Source organism: Podarcis tiliguerta (genome assembly GCF_965153285.1).
Source record: "Podarcis tiliguerta genome assembly, chromosome: 17".
NCBI classification, from domain to species: Eukaryota; Metazoa; Chordata; class Lepidosauria; order Squamata; family Lacertidae; genus Podarcis; species Podarcis tiliguerta.
In genome coordinates, this window is record NC_139550.1 from 5,724,891 (window position 1) to 5,752,744 (window position 27,854).

Here is a 27,854-nt window from a genome sequence, read left to right on the forward strand (position 1 = left end):
TGGGAAGTACTGAAATGTTAACAAAATATCTTCTGCACACTAAAAACTTGCTTGCAATGTTTGACACAGTACTGCTGAGTGTTTTTTTCACATGATCAAAATCTGCATTCCACCAGTTTAATATTGAGATGCTATGGGACCTGTTCCCTACAGTGGGTATTTATAAAAAGCATGTATTAAGCTAGCAACTTCTATGTGGGCAGGTGGCGACATGAATAAACTAGTCAAGGTATCTTCTAGTCATGTTAATAGGAACAGTACTTTAAGAGTACTATATGTTTGTTTGTTTAAAATATCTATATACTATCTTTCCTCGGAAGAGCTCACGGTAAAACCCATGAATAAAAATTTAAAAACATCAGTTATAAACTAACTCTAAAACAAGAACAGAAAAATAGCATTATACAGCAGAAATAATAATCACAGAAGGCATTCACCTGGTATCCTCTTAAAATTAGACTCATTTCCATTGTTCCCACTCTGAATACCTTGAAAACATAGCCATTTGTAACATTTAAAAAGCATTTATTTCTCTACTAATTTATAGCATATAATAAACCACAATTCATTTTCACATGGCCAGTTGTTATACCATATGACTTCCCCTGCAACTTTGAAACTATAAAATAAAATGACTACATTTTCTTCTGTAGCTTTTCTTTCCCAATATGCATTCTTAACTTGGGGGGGGGGGGGTTTGCAGTGGAAAATTAGCAAAGTTTAAGCGAGTTAACATGTTCAAGAACACCACTGTGGCTAAAAGTATCTGCCTTTTAAGAAGGGGGGAGGTGAATAATTCATCTCTATTTAGCAACCATCTACTGTCTAGTTGCTGTCCATGTTCTGCTTCTTTTGTCAGTCTCCAGTAGTGTGTCCTTTAGTTATAAGTGAAAACAACCGATCCCCCACTAAGACACATCTGCTCTGAATTCATATTACAACAGGAGGGGAAAATGACACCTTCAGCTACATAAACCAATAAAGATTGTCTGATATAGTTTGCCCCTGTTGCTACCAGGCATGCAACCCACTGAGTTAAAGACTGGTGACATCTGCTAAAGAATGTCAATGGTGAGGTGAACAGAAAAAGGTAATGAATCATAGAGTGTCATGGATACAGTTTATGAGTTCTAAGGAAAGAGCCTGTTCTATACCACTAGCTAGCCCTGCTCACACAGCACCTGCAAGCGGAACATCATTACTGCCTAGTATTTCCCACCATATTTGTGCAGAGCTGTGAATATATCAACTATGCAAAAATGATATTTAAGGCTGAATGTTGCACTTTGGAAAAGTAAAAAAATGTTAACTTGGCCCCCTTCTGTATATTATGCATTACACTGCTCCCTATAATTAAATAACCAAATCCTCCTCCTTTTTTCCACCAAAATTATTATAGCATTCAAACTGGGAAATTCATTTTGGGGCAACTCTTTGGTCCGAATCTATAGCCATTTTTCAGTGTGGGCATTTTGCAGCACATGTCCTGAGTTCAATAGGGCTTACTCCCAAATGTATTAATAGGAATGGATTTCCAAGTTTCTCTTTTTTAATTTGTTAGAGGAACTTAACAGAAGGAAAATGTTTTGTTGTTTTAGGATTCCACACACAAGAAAGAGATTGCTGGGGCCAATTTGTTTATCTTTCTATAACCAGTTGGTTCCCCTCCACTAATGTAAGGCTAAGGGATCCTGCTAAGCCCTCTATCAGCTGAATAGGGATCGGGCAACCTTCAGAGATTCTCCCTTCCCCCTGCAGCCCCCTGTGCCACTTCCCAAGCAAATGGCTTCCCAACCTTCTGTTGCAGATTTGAGGTTTCCTTCTCCCATTACCAGAAGGCTGTGCTGGATGAAAGAGCCACTTCTCAGGAAAAGGAAACCAACTGGATACAACCCAGTGCATCGTAAGCAGTTTTATAAAGTAAGACACACACCTGTACTCATCAATACCTAAGCAGCTCTGTCCCTACAAAACATAAGCACACTGGCCAAAAACTGATCCTCAAAAATAAATGAGTAAAATACTACTTTGTAGTAGATGTAGCAGGTATGCACATGTACCCTAACGCACAATACAAAGGAAATATTAAACATCAGTGGATTAGTATATCTCATGGGTAGGCGCAGGTGGCGCTGTGGTCTGAACCACAGAGCCTAGGACTTGCCAATCAGAAGGTCGGTGGTTCGAATCCCCGTGATGGGGTGAGCTCCTGTTGCTCGGTCCCTGCTCCTGCCAACCTAGCAGTTTGAAAGCTCATTAAAGTGCAATTAGATAAATAGGTACTGCTCCAGCGGGAAGGTAAACGGCGTTTCCGTACGCTGCTCTGGTTCGCCAAAAGCGGCTTAGTCATGCTGGCCACATGATCCTGAAGCTGTACGCCAGCTCCCTCGGTCAATAAAGCGAGATGAGCGCTTCAACCCCAGAGTCAGCCATGACTGGACCTAATGGTCAGGGATCCCTTTACCTTTATGGGTGGGCAGATTAAGGCCTGGGGGCCAGATCTGGCCCTTCTAAATCTAGCCCACAGATGGTCTGGGAATTAGCGTGTTTTTACATGAGTAGAATGTGTCCTTTTATTTAAAATGCATCTCTGGGTTATTTGTGGGGCCTAGGAATTTGTTCATTATTATTTTTCAAAATCTAGTCCTGGCCCCCAAGTCCTGGCCCCCAAGGTCTGAGGGTTTGCTGAAAAGGTTTACTGACCCCTGGTATATCTGGAGGACTTCCCCCCTACATTTGGTCACAGTTAATGCAGATTGTTATGTTTGTAGATGTTATAATAAATGTACATTGATTAAGTGGTTTTATCTATTATCTGTTTATCAGCTATGCTGCCTGTTTTGTCTATAACTTATTTGTTATGGGTGAAACAAACTGAACAGTTAATGAGGCTATATGATTTCAATAAAACATCATTTTTTCCTTATGAATTATATATTATTATGTGCTGTTGAGAATTGTTGTGTTGTGTTGGAGAGCACTGCTGTGGCCAAGGAAAACCTGGTTCAATTCTCACCTCAGGTGTAAATTCACTAAATATATTTATGTAGACCTTTAATATCTCCTCTATTCCTGCCTGCAAGGTAATACTGACCTAACTTATTGGATGATTGCAATAATTGCTGTCATGATGTGTGTAAAGTGCTTTGAACCTTCAATAAGCAGCAAATGCTTGCTAAGCATTAGTTTTATATCTGTGGAACTGTTAGATTAGGCCAAGTTCCATCAAAACAGATGGTGAGAACAGATTATAATTAAAATGATTTCCAACTCAGAAGTTTTGCACTCAATACTAGTTCACACATGCACAGCCATAACTGGACTGCTCAGCGACTGGTGACTCACAGCTGAATTTGTGACTTACTTCAATTGAAAACCCTTTGGGGAGCAGTGCTATGAACATGTTAGTTCTCTGGTGATTCATTGCACACATTTAAGCAAACCGCTTTATACATTCATGAACTCCTGATGAGCATACAGTTGTAAACAACCCTAAACCTAAACCACTTCCTCTCCAGAAAGCAGAACTGCACTAGAGCAACATTGGGTGCACCCTGTTCACATTGCAAGCAGGCTCCCCACACCTTTCAGTGGAAGGGCCGAGTTTCATTTACATGCATCAGTGCTTTCACGTTTATTGAGAATTACTGGATCATCAAAGTGACTATTTCTGGCAGCTGAAAAGCTTGTTTCCAAACCCTCGTTTTACTTGTATTCTTATAATCATAGAATTCAGTTCACTGGCATCAGGGGCAGACATCTCTGGGCATCCTCAAAGATCACACCATAGGATGGGTGCTTATACAGATTGGGCAAGCTAATTACCAGTAATTGCAATGACAGCAGGTGGGCCCTTTTAGGAAGGGGGCCCAATGAGTGCACTTTACATAAAAGCCCTCCAAAACTGGAGGCAGCACTGTCTGTTCAGATGGGGGGGGGGGTTGTGCTCCAAAGCCAACATGAGTTGACTTTTCATCAGATTTGTGTACACTAAGCGCACACTAGAATTTTAAAAACTACCTGATTATAGTACTAACTGCCTGTTGATTGGTAACTGATCAGTTTAATTTGAATAACACTGCACATTATCAGAACCTCACCATAGGTGTTTTTTTTGAGATATTTAAGGATGTAACATAACTTAAATAGGCATAACTTCCACTCTTTTTTGAACAGAATATAATCTTTAATATTTTCCCTTATTTTTTTAAAAAAATCCCAGTTTTATTAGCATACCAACCAAAACATATTGCTTCATGAGCGGCTAAGAATTTTTGTTATGGGTAAGCTATGAAACTGTAAGAAAATAATAAACCAAAATGTGTTTTTAATTCATACCTCTATTGTTAGAAATTAGTCATACAAATTAATCAACCAAACTTCAGTTGATTAATCTACAAATCAAACCAATTACAGATTTCAGTCATAGCACAGACAGATCCAGCCTAGTAAATGATTTTAATTCAAAATGCAACTGGGCACATTCTGAAAAGTCTTTAGAAAGTGACTTGAACCAGGAAATGCTGAATGAAGTTGATGCTAATGAACTTGTGCTGAACCATTCAAAAGCCTCATTCAACAAAAGCAAGTCTATTTAAACAAAAGGTTTATCTTGTGCCACCACTATTTGCCACAATGCTTTCTGTACCCAGACAGTTTTAAATTATTCAGAAATCTACAAAATAAAAAAGTCAGCATTAAAAACCATAATGTGAATCTACCCTCAGTCAAACTGATCATGCAAGAAGAGTCAGAGGCATTGCCCAGTTCTCATATTAAAATGATTATGCAACAGAAGGTGTTTTACCATGTTGTCAATTCATACAGTAATTGGTGTTGGAAAGCCGCAAGCTCCTATCATTTTAGTCAAGAGGAAATATGTCAGAATCTCATGCTTTTTCCTCCCACCCAGTTCTTAAGTAAAATTAAAATAGTCACATCACTAGACAAAAAGTTCGCAACTGTGTCCTCCAAAATGGTATAGCAAAGGAGGCAAATTCCAAGCCTTTTCAAATCTCTCTGTTTTGTTGATAGTTTGGCTACTAATTTGGCTCCTAATTGGTGGAGTCTCCTTCTTTGGAGGTCTTTAAGCAGAGGCTTGACAACCATATGTCAGGAGTGCTCTGAAGGTGTTTCCTGCTTGGCAGGGGGTTGGACTCGATGGCCCTTGTGGTCTCTTCCAACTCTATGATTCTATGATTCCAAATGGGTTATTTTGAAATTATAATTTTTACTGATATAAAAATTTATTAGCTCCTATCTGCATGTGTGTGTGTGTGTGTGTTAATTCAAATTAACATACAAAGAAAATTGGTATCTCTAAGTGGGAAACAGGTTTGTAGCGAGAAGGAGATAATTAATTTTGCAGCAGAGATTGAGGATAAAATTTCACTCTTTCTATAAACTATAAAAAAACAATATGAAAGGAATATGTATTTATTCTTACCTTCATCTCTTTTGCGTTTGTTGCTTTCAGCACTGGGAGATGTAATTCCCAGAATTCCACTAATAGAATAGGAGGAGCCTGCTGAGTCTGTGCTTACTGAGGACACTTGTGTCACGGAACCCGTGGAAGCTGTAATTTAGAAACAAACCAATCAGTACACATATCCACACAAGAGAGGAAGCCATGCAAACAACTTTTCCATGACTGCCATCTTTGATAGTTGTGTTTCAATACCACTACCTACAACCAGGAGGCTGGGAGAGGGGGAACAGGGAAATTTGCAGCCTGGATACCTTTCCTGAACATTTAAATTTCATTTTCTGCCATGTCTTACAGCCCAGCCCTATCTTATTAGCTTTTGTTGCTGACAGAAGGACCTGCTTTATACAGCAGCAAGCTAAATTAGCATCAGGTACCTATCAAGCATTGCAAAAATATTCTGCCCTCTCTATTTTCATATATACACACAGTAGACCCACAACATATGTGCATTTAACTTGTGCGCATTCAGCTTCAAGGGCTTGGCAAATGATTTTTAAAAATAAAAATAAAAGCGGGAGGGGTGGACCTCTGGGGGGGAGAAGACTGGCAATTCCACCCACCATTCCACCCAATATATTTTGACTATAAGCGATTTTGACTTTATGCACTATCCCTGCAACATAACCCCTGCCTAAGTTGAGAGTCAGCTGTGTATACCATGAGAACAGTGGTAGAGATCTGTGCCATTTACTAACCCATACCACAGGGTTAACCTGTGTGGTGGCCTCCAGATGTCTTGAACTACAGCTCCCATCTTTCTCAACCATTTGCCATGATGGGAGTTGTAGTCCAAGACATCTGGTGGTCACCATGTTAGCTACCCTTGTCACAGGATAGAGCACTTTTCTAAACCGCTCAAAATGCTTCATGTTTATTTTATCAGTAACTGATACAACAACTCTGTACCATAGGCTAGTATTATATTACCCCCATGTTAAGATGAGAAGTGGCTGCCTAAAGGGAATCCACTGATGCCATAGAGGTCATGGCTGAAATGAGATAAGAACTACAGATAAGTAGCTTACAGCTCATGTTCTTAAACATTATGCTATATTACTGCAAAAGGATTGCTGGTTGCATCTCCAAGGCATTCAGGTCAACATATATGGCGTCATCCTGCAAGATGCATCAGTCTAAAAGTCTGTTATAATTATTTCGCCTGGACAAATAAACCCCTGGACAAGCAGAGATTTGAGCCTACATCTCCCACCATTTATGTCCAAGGCAATAAAGCACCTGCCTGCAACCTGGTGTTCTCTGGGTGTTTTGGACTACAATTCCCATCAGGCATAGTATTGCCAGCTGAGGCTGATGGGAATTATAGTTGAAAGCATCTGGGGTTCGGCAAAGCTGCTCTAAATTGACAGTAGATTGCATTCTTGCTAGGACCCCTGATGCTAGGACATCTATGATATGACTGGTAATCTGCAACTCTTTCAGCATTTGAGGACTTGAGTAAGACAAAGATAGCACTGGGGACACTAGATCCTCTGAACTACTGCCTCAACATAGTGCATATGGTGCCCAGACCAAGAGCCAAAAGTATAATAATAGATTAAATAACTAGCAATTTGCTGCCCTCTTATAGCATCCAAAATATGGCTCCTGAGATAGGCACCTCAGTCTGCCAAATACTAAGGACAGCCCGGTCCAATACTTGAAGCTATATAGAGTTCACTGGGAATCCTAGATATGTTAGAACTGCATCAATTGGACTTATGATGCAGGGTATGTTTTGAGTGGTCTCTTTCATGTTAAATTTTGTGGTTGGTAGAGATTCTAGTTTGTGTATTTAGGAAACTGTGGTTTAGAGGCTTATTTAAACCATCGCTCATATGTCTTATATATTCGTGCAATTCAGAAATACTGAAATGTACACTGCAATTTGTCTGAAAACCCCTAAATGTTGAGATAGTTACCACTTCATACATGAGATTCACTCAAGATTCTAAAATTAGACTCAGGATTTTTATCCCGGAGTAAATGGCTATACAGGATTGCTATACAGGATTGCCTGTAGTCCAGTCCATAATTTTTAATGAAGTATGTGGATTTAAACCAATTTAGTCCCTACTGAAATCACTGAGATTAACTGTCTTGAATCTAAGAACTTCATTTTTGCTGGATTGTGGATTAGGTTGTTAGTATTCTAAAATGCTGACAGCTCAGAAAATATGGAGATTTTTCAAGATAAAATTTAGTGAATTCAGTTCTAAAGGATTAGGCAGAGGAAAAATTTGAAAATCTGCAGTGAAGAGAAAAGAGGCAGTGAATATTAAGCCAAAGTGGTCTATGGAAACATGCCTTACAACCCAGTTAAGCCGAAGTACTTTGACTTCACTCATTTGGTTCAACAGGACTACATAAGCTTGAATATATTATAAAAGTAGTTTGAGTTAACAGGGCTTATTTTAAGCAAGGTTATGCTCATCTGTCAGAGACTCCACAAGAAAAAAAAAACCCTAATATAAAGTCCATCACTCTTCAATGACTAGAGTTAGATGGTCTGCATGTGAATTAGGCGAAGAAGAAGAAAAAGCAGTAAAAAGTTTTCAAAGTTTTGCTACCTCTTCACTCAAAATTGCAAGTGCACAAAGAATTATGGAAGGGTTGGTTGATAGAAGAAAAAAACACATTCAAAACTACTTACTGACTAATGATGCAGAAAATGTTATGAATAACTATCCCTTTCTTGATTTATTACTTTAATTATCTGACATTCTATAGACCCCCATTAGTGGGATGATTTTTATTTTTTTTTGGTTTAGATTTCAATTTTCTGTCTCATGGTGAAAGCTATTTATCATAATAATCAGTAAAATTCAAAACCTTTTAGCAGTATTTATAAAATTCATTTACCATGTTCAGCCCTTGGAGAATGACAAAGAAGGTGCATTAGTACGTGTGCTGAAGTGTTCTGTGCAGAATTATCTGCCCATAAGAGTGATTAAAAGTTCTTTAGAATGAATTGCATTATATATTTTTAAGTATATTAAAAAAAAAGTTACCTATGCTGTGACTGGAGGCTGGGACTTGCTGGTTGGGTGGTTGCTGTACCTTTGTCCGTATAATCCTGCATATAGACAAATGGCTACTTACTATTAGGTATACAACAATAGAGCAAAAAAACAGCTATGCAGGTAAACAATAACTAAGCATGATGAGTGTCCAAGAAAATTATTCCTCTTCATTACTATTATATTTCCCAAATTGAAAACCAAAAAGATGCACTGAGCTGAGAACTGCCTAAATGTGTTATCAGCCATAGCTGAAAAGTTGGGAAATGCATGTCTACTTAAATACATTCACAAAACTGGAATTGCCCACTTTCATGTGTGAATGTCATCATTCACAATGCTTGGACATTCACTGTAACTCATATATGTAATCACCCCATCAAGAGAGACTGAAAGAATTGCAGCTGAGCAAATGGACCAAAGCCAAATATACAATATAAACAACACAGTGTCCAAAACGCAGGATCTAAGATCTAAGTACTTAAATTCCATTGACTTCCAATGGGTATAAAATAACTGCAATAATAATAATTACACATATTATTGATCTCAATAATACCTTGTCTCATTAATTTCAACTGGAGTTAAGCATGACTAATTTATCCAGATTGGGGCAAAATGTGGACCCTGGTGCAGGTTTGTGGGTGATTGCTGCTTTTCCTCACAGCACCAAATATTCAGTGAGCAAAATCTGCACAGTTCTAAACCCTCGCAACAGGAAATGTCTCATTAACTACCGTAAGTAATTCTGTGGTGTTTCCTCTCTGCTCATTCCTGTTGGCTGATCACAACAGACTTGTAGAAATGCCCTAAACATTAGTAAAGGTAAAGGTACCCCTGCCCGTAAGGGCCAGTCTTGACAGACTCTAGGGTTGTGCGCTCATCTCACTCTATAGGCCAGGAGCCAGCGCTGTCCGCAGACACTTCCGGGTCACGTGGCCAGCGTGACAAGCTGCATCTGGCGAGCCAGCACAGCACACGGAAACGCCGTTTACCTTCCCGCTGGTAAGCGGTCCCTATTTATCTACTTGCACCCGGGGGTGCTTTCGAACTGCTAGGTTGGCAGGCGCTGGGACTGAGCAATGGGAGCGCACCCCGCCGCGGGGATTCGAACCGCCGACCTGACGATCGGCAAGTCCTAGGCGCTGAGGTTTTACCCAGGTTTTTGTGCCAACTTACTTATACATACATATCTAGAATCATATCTACTTTCAAAATATTTGCTAACACATTTTAGGCAGCAAAATGTGTGTGTGTGCTACATATGGTTTAGGCTTTTGTTAATGCTGGGTTGGAGAACTGAAGTTAGCATAAAATAAAATAAATTGTTAACAATGGAAAATCCACCGTGGAGATGCATTAAGAGCCCTGAACGCAGGAGGTCTTCTCTGTATATTTTCCTAGTGACGCAAATGGAGATCTTGCCATTGATTTAAATAAGAACAAGATTGATGCACTCACTATAGAACGGTCTTTTATCAAATAGCACACAGTTAATTGATATAATTCTCCACACAGTATATATGCCTGTTTTAATATAATATTTTAGCTGGCAGCTTGTGGCCTGATGAGTTCCTGGCCACACTCCCAGCTTTTGCCTGGTTGTCTTCCAGATTTGTTTTTTCGTGTTTAGTATGTTCACAGAAGAACACTCTCCTGTCATTTAAAAAAACAAAACATTTTCCTCTTTGGCATTTCAGAACATCAACTCATAAAGTGACAGTGCCAAATTACTGTTATCTGCCTCTTCCTTTGCACCATTTACCAAAATGTAGATGATTATGATGGGTGGTTCTCAACTAAGGTTTACTCAGAGTAGACCCCCTGAAATTAATAGGCATAATGGTAGTTGTGCTTGTTAATTTCAATGGGCTTACTCCAAGTTCCACCTGAAGTGTTTGGTTGTAGTTGTTGTGTTGTGTTAATACTTAATGAACAATTCAGGATGGGACCCTCTTTGAGTAATACTATATTTCCAAAAGTATTGAAAGCTGAAGCACATTTCAAAGAAATAAGTAAAACCGAAAACTCCTGTACACTAAAGAGTTTGCATTTTAAGAGTTTGTGACCCCCAATTCTAGTTCAAGGCCTGTTTCAGACCTGAACATAGTTTTAGACTGTACAAGCCCAGGGAACAGAGCAGTGAGCCATGCAGAAGGTGCTTAATTCTGCTCTGTCTTTGCATCATGGGTGACTAAGCTGATCTGATCACACCTAATGCAGAGATACAGCAAAGTACCCACCTCTAGAAGAGTTTGATTAGAAGAAAGCAAGGTAAGAGCAGTAAATCATACAAAGACACAGTGTGCAGCCTTCTTACATGGGGAGGAACTGAGGCACACCTAAAAGTAACAGGAACCCATAGCTGAGAATTTCAGCCTGAAGATGATGAGGCAACACGAGCCTCTACTTCTTAGGTCTGCTCTGCAAGTATTCTCTGAATGTACAGTAGCTTCTCCACTGGAAGCCTCGCACACTAGCTAGCTAGAATGAAGGTCTAGAGGCTGTATCTGCACTGCCGCAAATCGGCTGCTACATTTCACATTGCCTGCATCTCAGCATGCAACTGGCCTGTTCAAGCTGCACAAGGCTGTAGAGTGGTTTTGCACTGAGTAAATGGCCTTGGGAACCAAACAGGTGACTGGTGCAATTCCTACACACCAATCACTCTGCTGGCATCTGTACAGGGTTCAGAGCAGGGCTGGTGTTGGATATTTCACACAGCACCTAATTTAAAGTAATCTCTCTCTCTCTTTAGGTATAAGAAAGAAGCGCATGTATTTATTTTAAAGTATTTTGCCCAGTGTTTGCCCAAAAAGGCTTCCAGGGTGGCTTCCTGATCCATAAAAATAAAATACATTTTTGAGTATATACAAAGTTCACTTCCTCCTTACTGAGCATCCTCAAACAATCCCAGCACATATGGGATTGTTCAGAGCACGGAGGAGATGGTGGTGCCTTCCAGACTGGCCAGGGAACAACCTGGCACTTCTTATAAGGCAGAATGTCCCATATGTCTCCTTTCTGCTTTGTGCTTCCACACAGGACATAGCTTTCTCCATTTTACAGAGCAATACCACGTGGAGTGTAAGCTAGTCAAGGCAGGTGGGGAGGTTCTTCTGTGGGGGCAACTGGTTAGAGAAGACTGGCCTTGAATGAACTGAATGAACATTCAATGAACTTGAATGAATGATTGTGACTCCCTGTTGCGTGTCCACCCTATGCTTACAGGCACACATCCTCATTTCATGTGTTCAAGCATCAAACGCTACATGCAAAACATGAATGCCACCTGAATTATGAATCATCCCTAAATATTGCTAGATTTTATTAGGTTTTAAAATAACATTCAGATGGACCTGCTTTCTTTGCCCTGCAAACTCTATTTATTTACACATTTTCAATTTATTCTGCATCTTATAAATTAAAATATCTGATCAATATATTTCCTGCTATACAGAAATATGTACTTGGTGAAAGAGACATAGTCGCTTCTTCAAAGGACACCAATTTGCCCTCTCCTAGAAACTGTTAAGTTGTGCAGTAGATGACAGAAGCATGCACTTTTTCTGTGTCAGAATGTGCACAGATCTGCCCGTTTGCTATTGTCTCTCCACTTATACCTTTATCTTCCCAGAACTATAAAGCATTTCATTCACTAGGGGTGAATTCAAGTTTACTTGTCATCTTGCAAACATTTTTTTATATATCCACAGTAGACAAATGACGTAAGCAGGGGCCCAGCTGAGATGGCACTGTGTTTTATCAATTATTGGTGTAGGATCAAGACTCTGCTGCGAATACCAGACCTAGAGGAATGAATTGAAAGAAAAGAACAACTAGAACACCTCAGTCCCAGACACATAAGTCAGGATTGAGATTTAATTCTCTCTCTCTCTTTCTCTGAAATGCAAAAATCAACAAGGTATCAACTTTCCTTTAAGCCCCTCATGTATGTACATAAATGTGTGTTATGAAAAGAGACAGAAAGAGAGAGATTGAACAGATTGCAGCAGGGGGTTTATCTCATGCAAACTGTACCAACCTGTTTTGTGACTTACTTATTTGGAACTTAGCTGCTAATCATTTTAAGTAATTAGGCAGTAATATTCAAAAATAATACAGGAAGAGTAACTGAAAGGGAAAAAATATGCAAAAAATTTACCTGTGCCTGCTCATTTTATGAACATGATATGTGCCTTGCAGTTGAAGACCAAAGGTATATATCTAGTTCAGCAGTGTTACTGGCTGTGGCCAGACAGGTACGATTGTGTTCTCACAAGCAGAGCATGAAGTTAATAGGTTTCCCTTATTACTGGTCACCAACAGCTGGTGTTCTAAGGTTTACAGCCAAACTCTGTATTTTTCACCCATGTGTTTACAAAAGAGAATTTTGGGAAATAAAAAAAAAATGTAACTACATGTACCTGCATTTACTCTCATCCATCCTCTATTACCTTAGCCGCTCTGATATGCCCAGAGACTAACGTGGAGCTGCATGACACAGCTCTATATTGAAGTGTGTGTGTGTGTGTGTGTGTACATCTATGTTTAAGGATCCATATTTAATGCAACCACGTGGGTTACAGTGCAATAAATAAATTCCCCCCTCCTTTTGTTGTTTTGTTATTCTACATTCCCCCTTCCCTCATTTCTGCTGTGTTTTCCCCTTCACTACTTAACTTAGACTTAAAGCTTTTTGGGTAGGAACCTGTCTATTCATGTATGATATTCTACAAAGCAGCCTTCCCCAATCTGGTGGCCTCCAGATAAAGAAAAGGAAGAAAGTTAATAATACTCAGTTCTAGGTTGCCATATTTCAAACAGGGAAAATCTGGACAGAAAAGTTTTTTAAGGAAAATCGCTGAAAATGACACTGCTGACATGGGTTGCCATACACCCAGATTTTCTTGGACATTAAGTGATTTCCCTCCTAGACTGCTTCCAAGTGCAGTATTCCGAATATGTTCACAAAATCCCGGACGTATGGCAACCCTACTCGGTTCTTCAAAGTCTCTGCTATAAAATGACGGAATCAGCAGGTCTGTATTATAATATATAAAAGCTATGTATTACGATACATAGCTTTTTCAGTATTCTTCATTAACAATTTCATTTGGGGCAGGTAGCAGAAGTCAAAACGTTAAGTAACTTGCTAGTTATGCATAGAATCAGGATACGTGCCTTGTAACAGTATAACTAGTAGTATGACTATAGCTGATTGCAGAGCTGGGCCGGTGGTTTCTAGCGCACATAAAGGATAAATTTTGTTTTCAGGCAAAAAATAGTCCAGACAGCCCAAACCAACCCAGGAATATTTGGGCTTCTGCCAGCTTTGCCATATTGACCTCAATGGGACTAAATTGGTTTAAGTCCATGTACTTTCCCTTAATTGGCCTATAGGCCAAGCTGTTGTTTTACTTCTCAGTTTTAGCCAAACATTTTAAATAAATGACTTTGCAATATGCAAAAATAGTACAGCCTCATTTTAGCCAGACACTTTCTGAACACATAATTTTGCCCACAGTCCTGCAATGATCATAGCAACAGGGCACGTAAACACCAAATAACCAAAGCATATGGAAAGGCAGATAAATTAGGTTATGCTCTATTGTCTCTATATAAGCGCTTGAGATTTCATTCTGTTTAGGAAACAGAAGCCAATGTTCTGAATGGCATTAGAATTAAAAGTTGGAGCCAAAGTGAAGCCGCTTGCACTTAACATCTATTGAATTCAACGGGACATAAATCAATTGCAATATCAGGTGACCCACTTATTGAACATTTATCATTATTCGTCTGCACAAAGTTCTTAAGGAGATTAGGTGATATCAGCAATTTATTGGGCATTCATTCTCATTTGCTTGTGGGGAGGTTAAATGATGTTGCATCCAGCAAATTTTATCCCATACTTTCTAGGACATTTTCCCATCAGTTTCCTTATTTTAAAAAGGTCATTCTGAGGTGAAGCTGGTTTGCCGTGCAAGACCTCCCAATCAACTTTAATTGTACAACCTGAATTTGCCAGTACAGTATGTGATTGAATCTCATCCAATAATAGTGAAAATCTGGAAGTGCTTTAAATTACCCTGTTAATTTCAACAGAACTAACTTTCTTCATATTATTAATATGTGCAAAGCTGTATATTCTTACTGCAAAATATCTGGTGAAAATATGCAATTAGATTAGTAACCAGTCAAAAAGCAGCAATTTTTGTACCCTAACCTTTTAAAAGGCATTTTAAAATCCTATGAGGAAATTATTAAGTATTTAGTGAGTGTTCGAAAGATGCTTGGATATTGAAAAGAACAAATAAAATAATTTTGCAGCTATATATTACACATCTAGCAATACAAATAGTGTGTTATTGTTAGATAAAGTTAGAGCATTTAAATGAAATTCCATGAAAATTTTCTTTGGGCTTGTTGTTTCTAAAACAGAAAAGTATTCCACTTGTGTGTATTTTCTAAATTTAAAATAAATTCTATATTTTTTTAAAAAAATCCAAATATCCCAATTTAAGCTGTACTGCTACCTTAAACATGAGACACTAATGGGGCTTAGTTTCTCGGGATTTAACATAAAAATTCACAAAGGATGTGATCTGCAAGCCATCTATTTCAGGGTAACAAGGTGGACTTAACTAGAACTACTGTGAAGTAAACTGTAGCTAGTAGCTGAATTATCTTTCAGTTCTCCTATGAAATATATACTTAACTTTTGATGTGATGAACTACAATTATGCACATTGGGACAGTGATTGCTTCTTGAGAAAAGCAGTAATTGACACACTGTTCATAAGCATGACTGTTCATGCACCGGACAAGTACAAATTACAGAAACTTCATAATACACAATCTAAGATAGCACTTTGTATGCAAGAATCTCAAAAGAATTTTGCAAAATTAATCATCCCTCTGCATAAGATTTAATAGACACATTGCACAGGTCACTAAACTGGAGGACACTCTTGATTCTACCACACTTGTTTCTATTAGTAGATGCATTACTGATCTACCCAGGTTCACTTTCAATTAATCAATAATAAAGATGGATGATAAATCTAGCAAAATATGACCACATGGTCCTTGTCCTAGACTAGTTCTTCCTTATTTCCCAGTCCACATTCCAAAGTTATAGACTCACACTTTGTTGCATTAGAACAGTTACGTTCCTAGTTTTCACATAACAAATATCAGGGTCTTAGACGGCAGAAAAATGGAAATTCAAGACAGAGACAATGGGTGTTGTGGAGAAAGAAATGTTCGTATTTATTTATTTTGTATATTCATTTTTATCTTGCCTTTCAGAAAATTTCTTACAAGGTATGCTCAATGCACCAAACATTGCATGAGAAACAGATCACAAAATGGCTATGAATGCCTTTTACACATGTGAAGAGCCCTGCAAATAATCAAAATAGACCCATTCCATTTTCAGACGATTATAAGAAACACTGCCCACATGCATCTCCATTGTACTGCCCAAAAGATCCTTACCTGTTAATTGAGCTAACGCTGGGTACTGTGTCGTTGTCACATACTCGCTCTGCTAAAAGTCTGTCCCTGATCTCCCAGGCAAACATGGTGGGGTTTTGGCGTTTATATTCTGCAATCTTTTCTACTACTTTGGGTGTGGCGACCTTTGGTTTTGACCCCCCAATAACTCCAGGCTTAATGCTTCCAGTCTCATAGTACCTACAACAAAATTTCATGAAAGAGGGAGAAAAATTAAAATCAATTCAGGAATGCATTTTCAGTGGTCATTCCCATTATATATTCTAATGTAATGGACCCCTAGTAAATTGCAACCCATGTATTTAATTCTCCCACTGAAATCAATAAGACTTAGAAGTGTTTAATGTCACATGATTTTGTGTCCTAATTCTTTTTTAAATTTGCCATTATAGATTGTTTGATATATAACTATAGGTGCATGTGTGTTTTCCTTCATGGCCAGAAGGCAATAAAAATGATGTGATTTTAAAGGGCAAGTGAAAATTGAAAATTAACTGAAAATGTGTGTTATTAATCTGTAATAGCAACAATAATAAAAAGAAATTGGCACTGGCATAATTTTTTTTTACTTAAATAGGGGTGGGGAGCATTGGTCTCATTTGTAGTAAATTACTATTAAGACTTACCATCTTTTTGCAACTAAGTGGTAAAACAATATCATGGAAAGGTAAGTGCAGTCAAAACAATGCACAAATTTCTCTCCTTTTTCTTCATTCCTTTTTCTTCATAATTGTGAAGGGCAAAACACATTTTTCCTAACTGCTATCTTCAGGGTAGGGAGAATTTTTGAACTACTGGCTTTACTGTTAAACTACCATTCTCCTCAGTAACCCATTGCAATTTACTGACGCAAATGAAAGAAGAATCTACCAAGCACTTTTCCTATACAGGCACCAGTAAAATGGACATGGTTGCATTACAGAAAATCTAGGTAATGTGCACCCTTTGAGTCTAATGCTCAGCTACTGTAGACTAAAGACTATCAAGGTCTCTGGACTAACCTTGTTGAGAACAGCCATGATAACAAACCAGCGGTGTCCCAACAGGAGAAGTTCAACACAGAAAACCCAATTATTTGTATACCAACCAAAGGCTCTCTAACTAGCAATATCATAAATCTGTATTATTTTTCTATACAGAAGGCTCAGAAACACATCATATTAAAATAATATGAATTTACAATTTTGGGCTGCATTTTGGATCCAGCACTTTGGTGCCCATCATATTTTCATTTAACTACACAGTTTCAGCTGGGCGTCTTCTTTCTGGGTGCCCTTTGTCAGGGCCTAATATCCTTGTTCACCACACTGGCAAGACACTGAAGTGAGATTAGAACAATTAAAATCAAGGAGAGTTTTGCTGTTGATTTCAACAGGATATGTAACTCACTTACATCCTGTGTTTATGTTTTCCCATTGGGTTTTTTAAGAAATTGTCTGTTGTACAACTCTTTAGCTGAGAAATACTAGTGAAACAAGACAGTGCTGGCTGGGCCTGATGGGAATTGTAGTTCTGAACATCTGGAAGGCACCAGGATGGGGAAGGCTGGGTTACGCTTGCTATTAGAGCCTTCTGAAATATTGTACTGAGTCTAATGAAGCTGCAAAGTTTTCATGTACAGTGGTACCTCTGGTTACGAACTTAATTTGTTCTGGAGTTCCGTTCTTAACCTGAAACCATTCTTAACCTGAGGTACCACTTTAGCTAATAGGGCCTCCCGCTGCTGCCGCCGCCACGGCACAACGTGATTTCTGTTCTCATCCTGGGGCAAAGTTCTTAACCCAAGGTACTACTTCCAGGATAGCGGAGTCTGTAACCCGAAGTGTTTGTAACCCGAGGTACCACTGTATATACAATGAATATCATAAAATAATTGATAGTGTACATTTGTATGACTAAGAAATGCCTTCATGGACTCTCCTGTTTTAATCAGCCATGCCTGATCTCAACTCAGTTAAGGAAAATAACTTTAATTTAATTTAAATTCTTCTCATCAAAATCAATAGAACCGGGCTGATAAAGTACTTAAGAAGAAAGTCGCCACTCATCAGTCACTGTGCTTATGAGGAGTACTTTTTATTTTTACAATGGAAAATAGTTGATTTTCTACATATCCTTTTGCACTCATTGTCCCTCAGTAGCTGATTTAGAAATCATTTTTATTTATTATATATACCTCTCACTTTTTTTAAATACTACTCCATGGAGCTCAAAACAGCATACAGTACGTGGTGCCATTTCCCCTTCTATTTTACCCTCACAACAACTCTATGAGGTAGGTGAGGCAGAGAGATTGATTGGCGCAAGGACCCCCAGTCAGCTTTATGGCCAAGCAGGGATTTGAATTCTGATTTTCCCACCCAGAGAATGGTCTGGGAGCTTGCAATAGGCTGAACCATGTGAAGTCTAAATTGCTATAAAAAGTATAGCAAGGGCCTGAGAATCAGAAAGAATGGCTTGCCTTAAGTCACCGAGTGAAAGGGCAGTGGTGAGATTTAAACCAGGGACTTGCTCATTAATAGGTCAGCGTTCAAGCCATAACCCTGTGCTACCTAATGCTATTACACTATTTAAACTAAGCAGGTTTGGAAGAGACCTCATCTGAGAGCACTGTTTTTTATTATTAGGTTAAAATGTCACTAATATTTTAAACATGATAGTATACAGGATTCGGCATCAGACTGGCTTCTGGGCCTCAAACAGTACAGCAAAATAGGTGGATCTGGGTCTATGGATTGTGAATTACTGGGTGATTGAAACATCATTCTTATTTTCATCTAATGCTAGGGTAGGTAAATTAGCAAACGTGTATCAAACCAAGTAATGACAAATAATTTCATTTGTGCTGTGAACAACGACCCTAAGACAAACTGCACCCATTCATAACTTAACTTGTGGTCTGAGGAGACCAAACGTCCCAGAATGCAATGTTCACTCTTGGGAAGAATCTAGACCCATATTCAGGATGCTGGCATTGTTATTGGGCTAAAATGCATTGCCTGTACAGATCCCATTATATTCACAAGCAGTATCAGTTAAACAATCATAGTTAAGATGGCTCAGCAACAAACTATTAAATATAGAAACAATTTGCTGGTGTTGACATCTTTGAAAGGTTTGCCACTGTTGCTATTTATTTTGTGCCAGTGTTTAAGTGTTGTAAATTAAGAAATATTGATTCCTAAATGTAGAATCAAGCATATTTTCTGTGCGTGTTCCATATATATATTCACAGAGAGAGAGTGCTCCAATTACACTGACATTTTACCAACTGTAATTATTAGTTATGAAAATAATGAGCTATGAAATTCCAATTTATTGTTGACAACTTAAATGACAAAGCTCTGGAACTCAATTCTTAGCTCCATAGCAATGCAAATATATCTAGTGACAAATCTATTCAGAAACAGTAAAACTTTTAGATGTTCTTTCTTACTGGTAATGAGTTGCTTGTTTATTAGTTTTATTCATTGGCTAATAGAAATAGTAAGCTAAAAGTTAAACTTTGATGTGACTGCCATCGGGGTGGGATGAAGTAGCAAAGATAAAATGTCACAAAACTGACTGCTGCCGTTGACACTGGTAATTTTAGAAACTGCACTTAAATAACATTCCTGAGACCATACATATTGGCCTGCTTCGGAACCACAAACAAAAATCTGAAAAATCTCCAGTTGTGCAATCTTAACGCTACCAGTGTCTTTGATAGGCTTTTCGCTGAGTTTCCTAACTTGCCTCTTTTAAGAAATATCAATATTAGAATGCTTAAGGATCCAGTCTTGAAACTGCTTACTCAAGAGTATTTCCATTAAAGTTTCAGAGCAGCACCTCTGGCTTGTTTTTTGTCTTTTCACACATGGCAGTATAAAATCAAGACTCCTTCCCTTTAATCCAGTGAACTGACATTTTGTCAAATAGATGTAAGACAGAAAAGATCCAGGTCTACTTGTATCTGCTGACCTTCGCTATATCCCACTATTGACTCTGAGGATTTCGCACAGAGAATGGGGACACTGAAAGGATTCACATGCACAGAACACTATAAAGAATGTTTAATTTTACTGCAGAATTTTTGTATTTTAATAGAAATGGGACTGGTTTTGCATCCATGGTCAAACGTTACTTTTTATGTAGTGAGATGGAAAGATGACCTTATTTTAAAAAAAAGGAACCATAATTTACCAAATTTACTTGAGAATTTGGCTCTAGTTAGTGTGAAATTGCACAACTTTCTAAAGAAACTGTATTTATGCAGCACTAACTACAAATCTTTACGTCTGCTTATGAATAGCTCTATTTATATAAGTCAATGGAAGTACAGAAGTCATAGTAGTGAAAATGAAACTTAAGATATTTATATACTGTTGAAAAATCAGTGATAAAAAATTAAGAGTTCTATCTATGCATGGTTACTCAGAAGTAATGCCCACTATGTGCAATGGGACTTCCACAAAAGCATTACAGCTGAAATTATTCAAATGCAACCAAAAACCTTTAACTTTTTATAGGTTAGGCAGGTGAAAAACAAAGAAGTGATAGATAACAAAATAACCTATCCAGATTTTATTCAAAGTTGCTGGGGAATGGGTGGACGGAGAGACTATTGAGAGAATCTGGCAGTACCTTAAAGACTAATATATTATGGTATATGCTTTGTGTGACTAAAGAAAAGAGTATCATTGTGATGGGAAGCAGAGTAACATGGTACATTAACAAACTCTCCTTTGCAAGAGCCAATACTTGATCATTGCAATCTTAACCAAGTTACATTAGTTTAATGCGCCTGATTAATTTATTTTAAAAATTGGAGCATTCTATCATAGCATGTTCAAAATCATTGTGTCCACAATCATACTGTTCCTCGGCCGAGGTCAAGTACAGTAGTACTTTACATACTGAAACAACAGAAGCTTCCCTTTCTTTTTTAAGTATTCTGCTGTTGCTACACAGTTAGAGCATCTCCACTGTGAACAGACAGGTTCACTTAAAGTTCAGTAATTAAGATTATTAATCATTAAACTGATTTTTATTATATGCAAATTAAATAATCAAATGACCAAAAATGGCTTGATTTTTAAGTGATAATTTGTAGATTTCAGACGAGTTTCAATGTGGCTTACTTAGTTCTGTTGAGTGTGCCTCAACTATTTCCTAATTGAATTGCTAATGTTTCTTAGAAACAGAAATAGTAATTTTCCATAATATTGAGATGACTCACAGATTTGCCAGCATATTCAGTAGGAAGCATTTAATAAATAGTTCCATAATCAATAACTTATTAAATATATTCTCAATAATCTATTTCTAAAACATTTCCTAGATTTGGTTGTTAGATAGATAGATAGATAGATAGATAGATAGATAGATAGATAGATATGGATTTCTCTGAAATTCTTGTCATCATTGGGTTAACTCCCAAGAATCTGCCTAGTCACAAACCGAACTGTCTTTTAAAACACATTCCAATAACAAACAGCATGGTATTTTCTCTTTAAGAATCAATGAGATTCACTTATCTCCTTTTACCTGCCAAGAATTTTGCTGACACAGCCATGGCTGACCCGTAGTTGCCTGGAAATGTCGCAGGGTCTGACACCTTGATGGGCAAGTTCCACAATCCTTTGGCGGACTACGTCAGGGAGTGGTCGACCATTCACAAAAACACCCCCTAACTGATTCACTCCTCCATGTCCTGAAACATATGGGGGGAAACAAAAACAAAAACAAAAACAAGCAGAGAAAAAAATACATCTTTGTGACTGTTTAGAAGATGCTTACATAAGGCCTGTTTCAGCTATAGATTCCCATCTACCATCAAGCACTGGGCAAATTCTTAAACAAGAGTTTCAGTTTCAGTTCACCATTTCTGAAATGATGGCTATGGTTTATTTGCTGAGAGGAGGAGGAACAATGTTATTTACTGAGACCTAATTTGACATTGATAGCAATTTTACACTTGTGTAACTCTAATTACTTCAATAATTACCCAGGATTATGTGGCATGAGAATCAGGCCTCTGATTTGCAAAACCATCTCTCAAAAGTTATTTTTAGGCCAATGCCTGAAATCATCAGGCAATGTAAAATCACTCATGATGCCTAACTGATAGGGTGGATATAAAGGCTGAAAATCCTTAGCACGCTCACTTTTAAGTACCATTAAGCTCAATGAGACCTACTTTCCAGTAAACGTGCTTAGGATCAGGGGTCCTATCTCACTTGGTTAGAAAAGAAGGCCCAAATATTTTCCCATAATGGGAAAATATGGGCAAATTTAGGCAAATTTATTGAAAGATGAAATTTGCCAAGCATTCACTTTTACTTTGAAAATCACAGTTTAATTATGTATGTCCTCAAGACATATGTATGTATGTATGTATGTATGTATGTATGTATGTATGTATAGTCAATAACTTCTAGCTGATAGAATGTAGAAGAGCCTCTATAAATATTAGGAGCCTACAGAGCCTGGCTCAGACAAACTAAATAGATTATTCTTTCTCTGTGTGTATTTTCACTACTCTCCTTTAGCAAGGTGAAACATCTATCTGTTGTGAAATGGTTCTCAACTAGATGAATAGCAGCTAACTGGGTAAAATCAATGAGCGCGAAATATAATGACATGTAGCTAACTGAGAAAATATAATTAACTCCCAAATTGTTAATCATGCAAACTACTTATAATAGAGAAATTGCAATGTTGAAAACAAATAATTGCAATAACCAGCATCATTGGCAACAACTGAGCAAAAGTAATAAGCTAATCTCTCTATTTACAGAGGACTTGAACTGTTCAGAATCAGTTGGCAAGGCAAACCGTTTCTGTATTAAACAAACCAGTTACATATATAAAACACTTTTATTTTCAACCCAATAATTTCCCAGTTCATAAATTGCTGTCAAACTTTGGAGTATGTCAGAACATATGAAAAATCCACAATAACTATTTGATTATTAAAGTAATTTGTGTCAACCAAGCACAGACTCTTACTGTAGCTACTCATTTTAAAAACTGAATCTTTTATTTTTCAGCTGACTAGTTATGACTAAAATGTTCTGCCCTTAAAATGAAGCTTGGCGAGTCCACTTTTTGCTTTCTTTGTTTTATTGCTGCCTTCATTTTGAGCTTTAAAATACTCTCTGGACCAGGAAGGAAGGAAGGAGCTTTTTTAAAAAAAATAATAAAGGGTTCAGCTGTTGAAAGAACATGGTTTTCGGTCATTATTTTTACCCCAGTGAATGTGCTTTAACAGTATTAAACGTAATTTAATAGAAATATTGTTCACTATGCTGGCTGCATAAGAATCCTCAAAGATTACAAATTGCAAAGTCAAAATTAGGCAAAGGGACTGTGTACTTTTAGGTCTTGGTTAGCTATACATTTGGATGCAATCTCTATTGATTTAAAATCCTGGTTAATATTGCAGCAACCAGGAAAGGGGTCGGATTTATCAGTTAACTTAGACAGCCGTATATCCCTGCTCTTGGAAGTTATGTTGTGTAGAGTAGTTCCAGCTTCCCAGCTGAAACAGATAAGAATGCTGAAAGCAAATGAAACCCAGCTGAACTTAACAAACTTGGGAGTACCTGGGCTAGTTAGGCAAGGGCAAAGAATGAAGCACTGTAGTCTCCCAAGTGAACAAAGTTGCAACCAGGTGACTACTGTTACTGTAATATCCCAATACAAGGACGATTTATGAGAAGAAAGGAAGGCAGAGACAGAAAAAGAGTGGGGATAACAGAGGGGAGAATTCCCTCGCATCCTAGTGTATAAAGGTTCACTAAGAAGGCTATGGAACATTTTAATTCTAATAATCAAGGCTATTGCTCCTGGATGTTTGAAGGTTTAAGCAGCCCAACAGTGCACATGATTGGAGTAAAATCAAACAATTGATATTCTACCTTTGTAAAAGGTTTGCAGGGGTGACGTAGGTATCACATTTCCTGAATTACAGACCTTGGGTGTATATAATGCTAGGTCCTCATGGAGGGTGGGGTGGGTTAAGGAAATAAACTAAGGAGCTCAATGCTAATGGATAGTAAAAATGAGTTAGGAAGTTTAAACAAGTGGATGTTTTAGGAAAACTAACAGACAAAGACACATACATACAGTAGACACAGACAGGGGCACATGATATTCTGCTTCCAAAAATATTACCTTCTCCCCCCCCCCCCCCATGGCCAATTTCAAACCTAAAGCCTTTTGGTTTTCATCCAGTACAAAATGAATGGGAGTAAGAAGGCAGTCAGGGTTTCCATTCCAAAGATATATGGACTGGGGAGAATGCCAGGAAAAGGATCCTTTCCTACCCAAGGCCTGGGTGGGTTGTTTGCTGTTAATCCGGACCGACCTGCACTCTCTTCCTTGGTGGGCTGGATCTGCGGTTGTCCCGTGACATCAAAGTGCAAGCTGGGCTAAGGAAACGACGCGCAAGTCATTCCTGAGTCTCTTGCTGGCAGTTAAAGGGGACTACGGATTTATGTCGGTCATCTTACTAGCTGGGGGAAATTTATGGGACGGAAAGGGAATAACTAGTTTAAATGAAAAGAAAACGATCCATCCGTGGGGAAGCTGCAGTGTGTGCCTTCCTTATTATCAGGCAGAAATTCTCTATTATCAGATAGAAGTTATCGGTGTTTCAATTTACTTAAATAATAAAAAAGCATTAATTCAGAAAGGAAAAGCGAGCTAATGAGACCTTCGTTGCTACAAGGATCAGCCAAGCACATTAAACCACTCGAGATACAGAAAGATTAGATAGTTCTTTCTCAGAATGCAAGTTAGCTCAGCTCTTATAAGATATTGTTCGTTGTTCTGCCCAGTATAAGATTCCTTGTCTTCTTGGGATAATTGGTCTGCCCAGGAGAAATCAGGTTGCAGATATTTAGTAAGGCTGGAACGACAAATGTCGACTATAGAATTAGCTACTCGAAAAACTTCCACAAGGAAGCTGGGTGCGTCTGAGTGTGTATGAGAGTGTGTGATGCTATGTGCCGGTGTCGCAAGTTCGGCATGAATCTTTCTCATTTTCTGCCCATGTGCTTGCCGGTGATCAGTATTAGATATCTGCATACAAAACAGGCTGAATTAAGTATGTGTACCCATGGCTAAATGTATTGCTATATAGCTGTGCCTGTGTGTTACGCAGCTGTTTTTATTTATTTAACGGATCATATTTTTATTCCATGCTTCCTTCAGGGACGATAGATATAGATGATAGATAGATAGATAGATAGATAGATAGATAGATAGATAGATGATAGATTCCTAAACCGCCAAGAAAAGGAGAAAAAATATCTATACATATGCATACAATGAGTCAGTCCGCCTGTTTGGATACAAAGTTTTACAAGACTGATGAATCGCCAACGCTGGTTCCTGACTAAAGTGTGGCATGACAGATAACAGGTTATGTGGGGCGAGGGGGTGCAAGCACGCGCATCCAATGGGCGAAAACTCATTAGCAATCAATAAACAAACATCTAATACACTATCTATTTCAGTTTCAATGTCACTTGGTTGTTGTTTTTTTTAAGGAACCGGTAAGATCACTCATACAGGCCTAGATGGGGCGTTTTGAAATTCATGTTTTTTCTCTTTGGCTATTGCACATGATTTTATTTTGGCACGTCCAAGACTTAACTGTCTCCGGCATTATCTGGCCTAGTTGGTTATCTGATCCATTGAAGGGGGCTTCATTTTGATCATATGCAGAGCCTGATTTGTAGTCCATCCTCAAAAGTATCCCTTATGTTGATCAACTATTAGCTACACACACACAATAATTGCTTTAATTTCGAGTAATTTATTCTCTTAATTTTCATTTTCTCAACGCACTCCAGCCTTCCTATACACACTATAGAGAGCAAGGCTTATTATATATTGCAGATGGGGTGGCAAATATTGGTGCAACTGAGATTTTTGGCTTGGGAGCTCTCCATATTTTGAACGAGCCATCAAAGAGGACGTCAGTTGAAACATCAACACCCCCAGATGCCCTTTCTTCCGTCTGCAAAACCTGACTGTGTTTCAATGTGCCTTTACACGTAAACTAACCGTTGGCGTCGCCAGCGAATGACGGAATAGTGAGTTAAAAGAGAAAAAACTTTATATGGAAGGAAGCGGCAGCCAAGAGAAGAAGAAAAAGTTTTCTTCATACATGAAGCTCGGAGAGATTGTCCAGTTTTAATCTCCTCGTTAACCAGAAGTAACTCAAAGGTCTCTTCCCCCCAGCCTGCCCAGCTCTATCATGCTAATTGAAAAGTCAGGTCAGCTCAAGCTAATGCAGCGAGTATGCGAAACGTGCGATTTAAAACTCCGGCTACCAACTAGTTTCATCTATGTAGAAAATATGCAGAGTGAATTATGGGTGAGGATGCGAACTACCATAAAGGATCAGAGAGGGGGAGTCGGAGAAACGACAAGGTTGTATGCAGGCAGGCAGGCAGGCAGGCAGGCTCACTCCTCCCTGGTTGTCTGTCCACCTACAAAGGTCTGGTTACCCCCCCCCCCAGATGCTGCTACAATGTAGCACGGGGCGTGAAGGTTTTCTCCTGCCTGTGTGTTTTGACCCTGATGATGGTTAACGTGAGAAAACGCGTGTTTCCTCCCACCCACCCGGGACCAAAACATATATCGAGGCTGTTATAAAGACCTCCACTAGCAACCATCAGATTTGTCCGGAGGGGATTTTGGTGCCTTTTTACGCACGTCTTTCGAGCCGTTTCCGTGTTTATATTTCCAGGGAGTTCCCTCATTGAAGAGGATGCTAATCTAGCGCCCAGTTCTGCCATGGTTCGAAGCGAATCTAAAACAGATTCCTGGGAAACAGATTCTTCTAGTGCTACGGATTTCTTTATAATCAAAGGCTGTGTCTGGTTTAGAAGGCGATCCTTCTGGCTGGGCAGGGGAGGAAACTGCGAGGGCTCTTTTCCCTTCTGCGCATTTGAACCGAAGTTTCGGCGCCTCCTGCAGAACAAAATACGTTTCCTGGCAGAAAGGAGCGCGCTGGTGTTAATGTCCAGTAAAGATATCAGTCACATTTCCCACCCGCTACTTTGGGAAACGAGAGCAACAACGGGCTTCTTTTTGACGGCGCAGCTTTAAAATAATAAGATAGTGAAGGGACTGGGGTGGTGAGGAAGTATAAGACGCTGGGTGAGGGTCCTATCCCCCGCCCCCTCCACTCTCTCTTTTTCGCGTTTGTTTTCCTTCTTAAATTCCTGAAGAAGTTATCGATTTATCATTATTTAGGTTAATGGAGGAAACCCCTAGTCCCCTGGTAGCTTCCACGCATATGCGCGCGCTCTCCCTCTCTCTTCAAATTAGCACAAAGGCAACTCCAGGAGAGAGGGGGGAAGAGGGGGGGGGAGAAAAGAGAAGACCCCTTTTGATGTTCGTATTTTAAAGCCTCTCTCCACCGATGCAGGGCTGAGCGGGCGCGCATCAGTAGCCTTAACCTTTCCAGACAATTTCAGCTCCGGAGGTTGTGCTCCTCTACCACTTTTCTCTGTAGGTGACGGCTCTTGTATACTTTCCAAGCGAATCTGCAGCCTGCCTGCCCTGCGTTGTGCTTTCTGCATGCATCCAATGATCTAGTATGAAATTGTTTTATTGGGGAGGGAATGGATGAATAGATAGATAGATCACATCCATCTCGCCGCCGGATGGATGGATGGATGAATGAATAGATAGATAGATCACATGGATTCCCCCCCCCTTTTTTTTTCTAGAAAAGAAAATCCGTCTTGGCTAAAAGGCCCTTGTGCATAAGGGAAATGCGATTAGTTCTACCCTATATTTCCTTGAAATCTCTGGATCTAATCCGGCGT

The 27,854-nt window shown here is 38.8% G+C and overlaps 1 protein-coding gene across 5 annotated transcripts in view; it reads right to left on the minus strand.

Moving 5' to 3' along the window:
- The window catches only part of PAX5 (paired box 5), a 251,538-nt gene that overhangs the window by 164,503 nt on the left and 59,181 nt on the right, over positions 1-27,854 (minus strand). For all 5 annotated transcript variants that reach the window (XM_083420377.1, XM_083420378.1, XM_083420376.1 and 2 more), the window contains 4 exons: positions 21,550-21,715; positions 16,006-16,203; positions 8,497-8,561; positions 5,447-5,575 (listed from right to left, as the gene is read on the minus strand). In XM_083420377.1, the coding sequence (XP_083276503.1) occupies positions 5,447-5,575; positions 8,497-8,561; positions 16,006-16,091 (280 nt within the window). In that variant the 5' untranslated portion in view covers positions 16,092-16,203; positions 21,550-21,715. The remainder of the gene's footprint in view (positions 1-5,446; positions 5,576-8,496; positions 8,562-16,005; positions 16,204-21,549; positions 21,716-27,854) is intronic.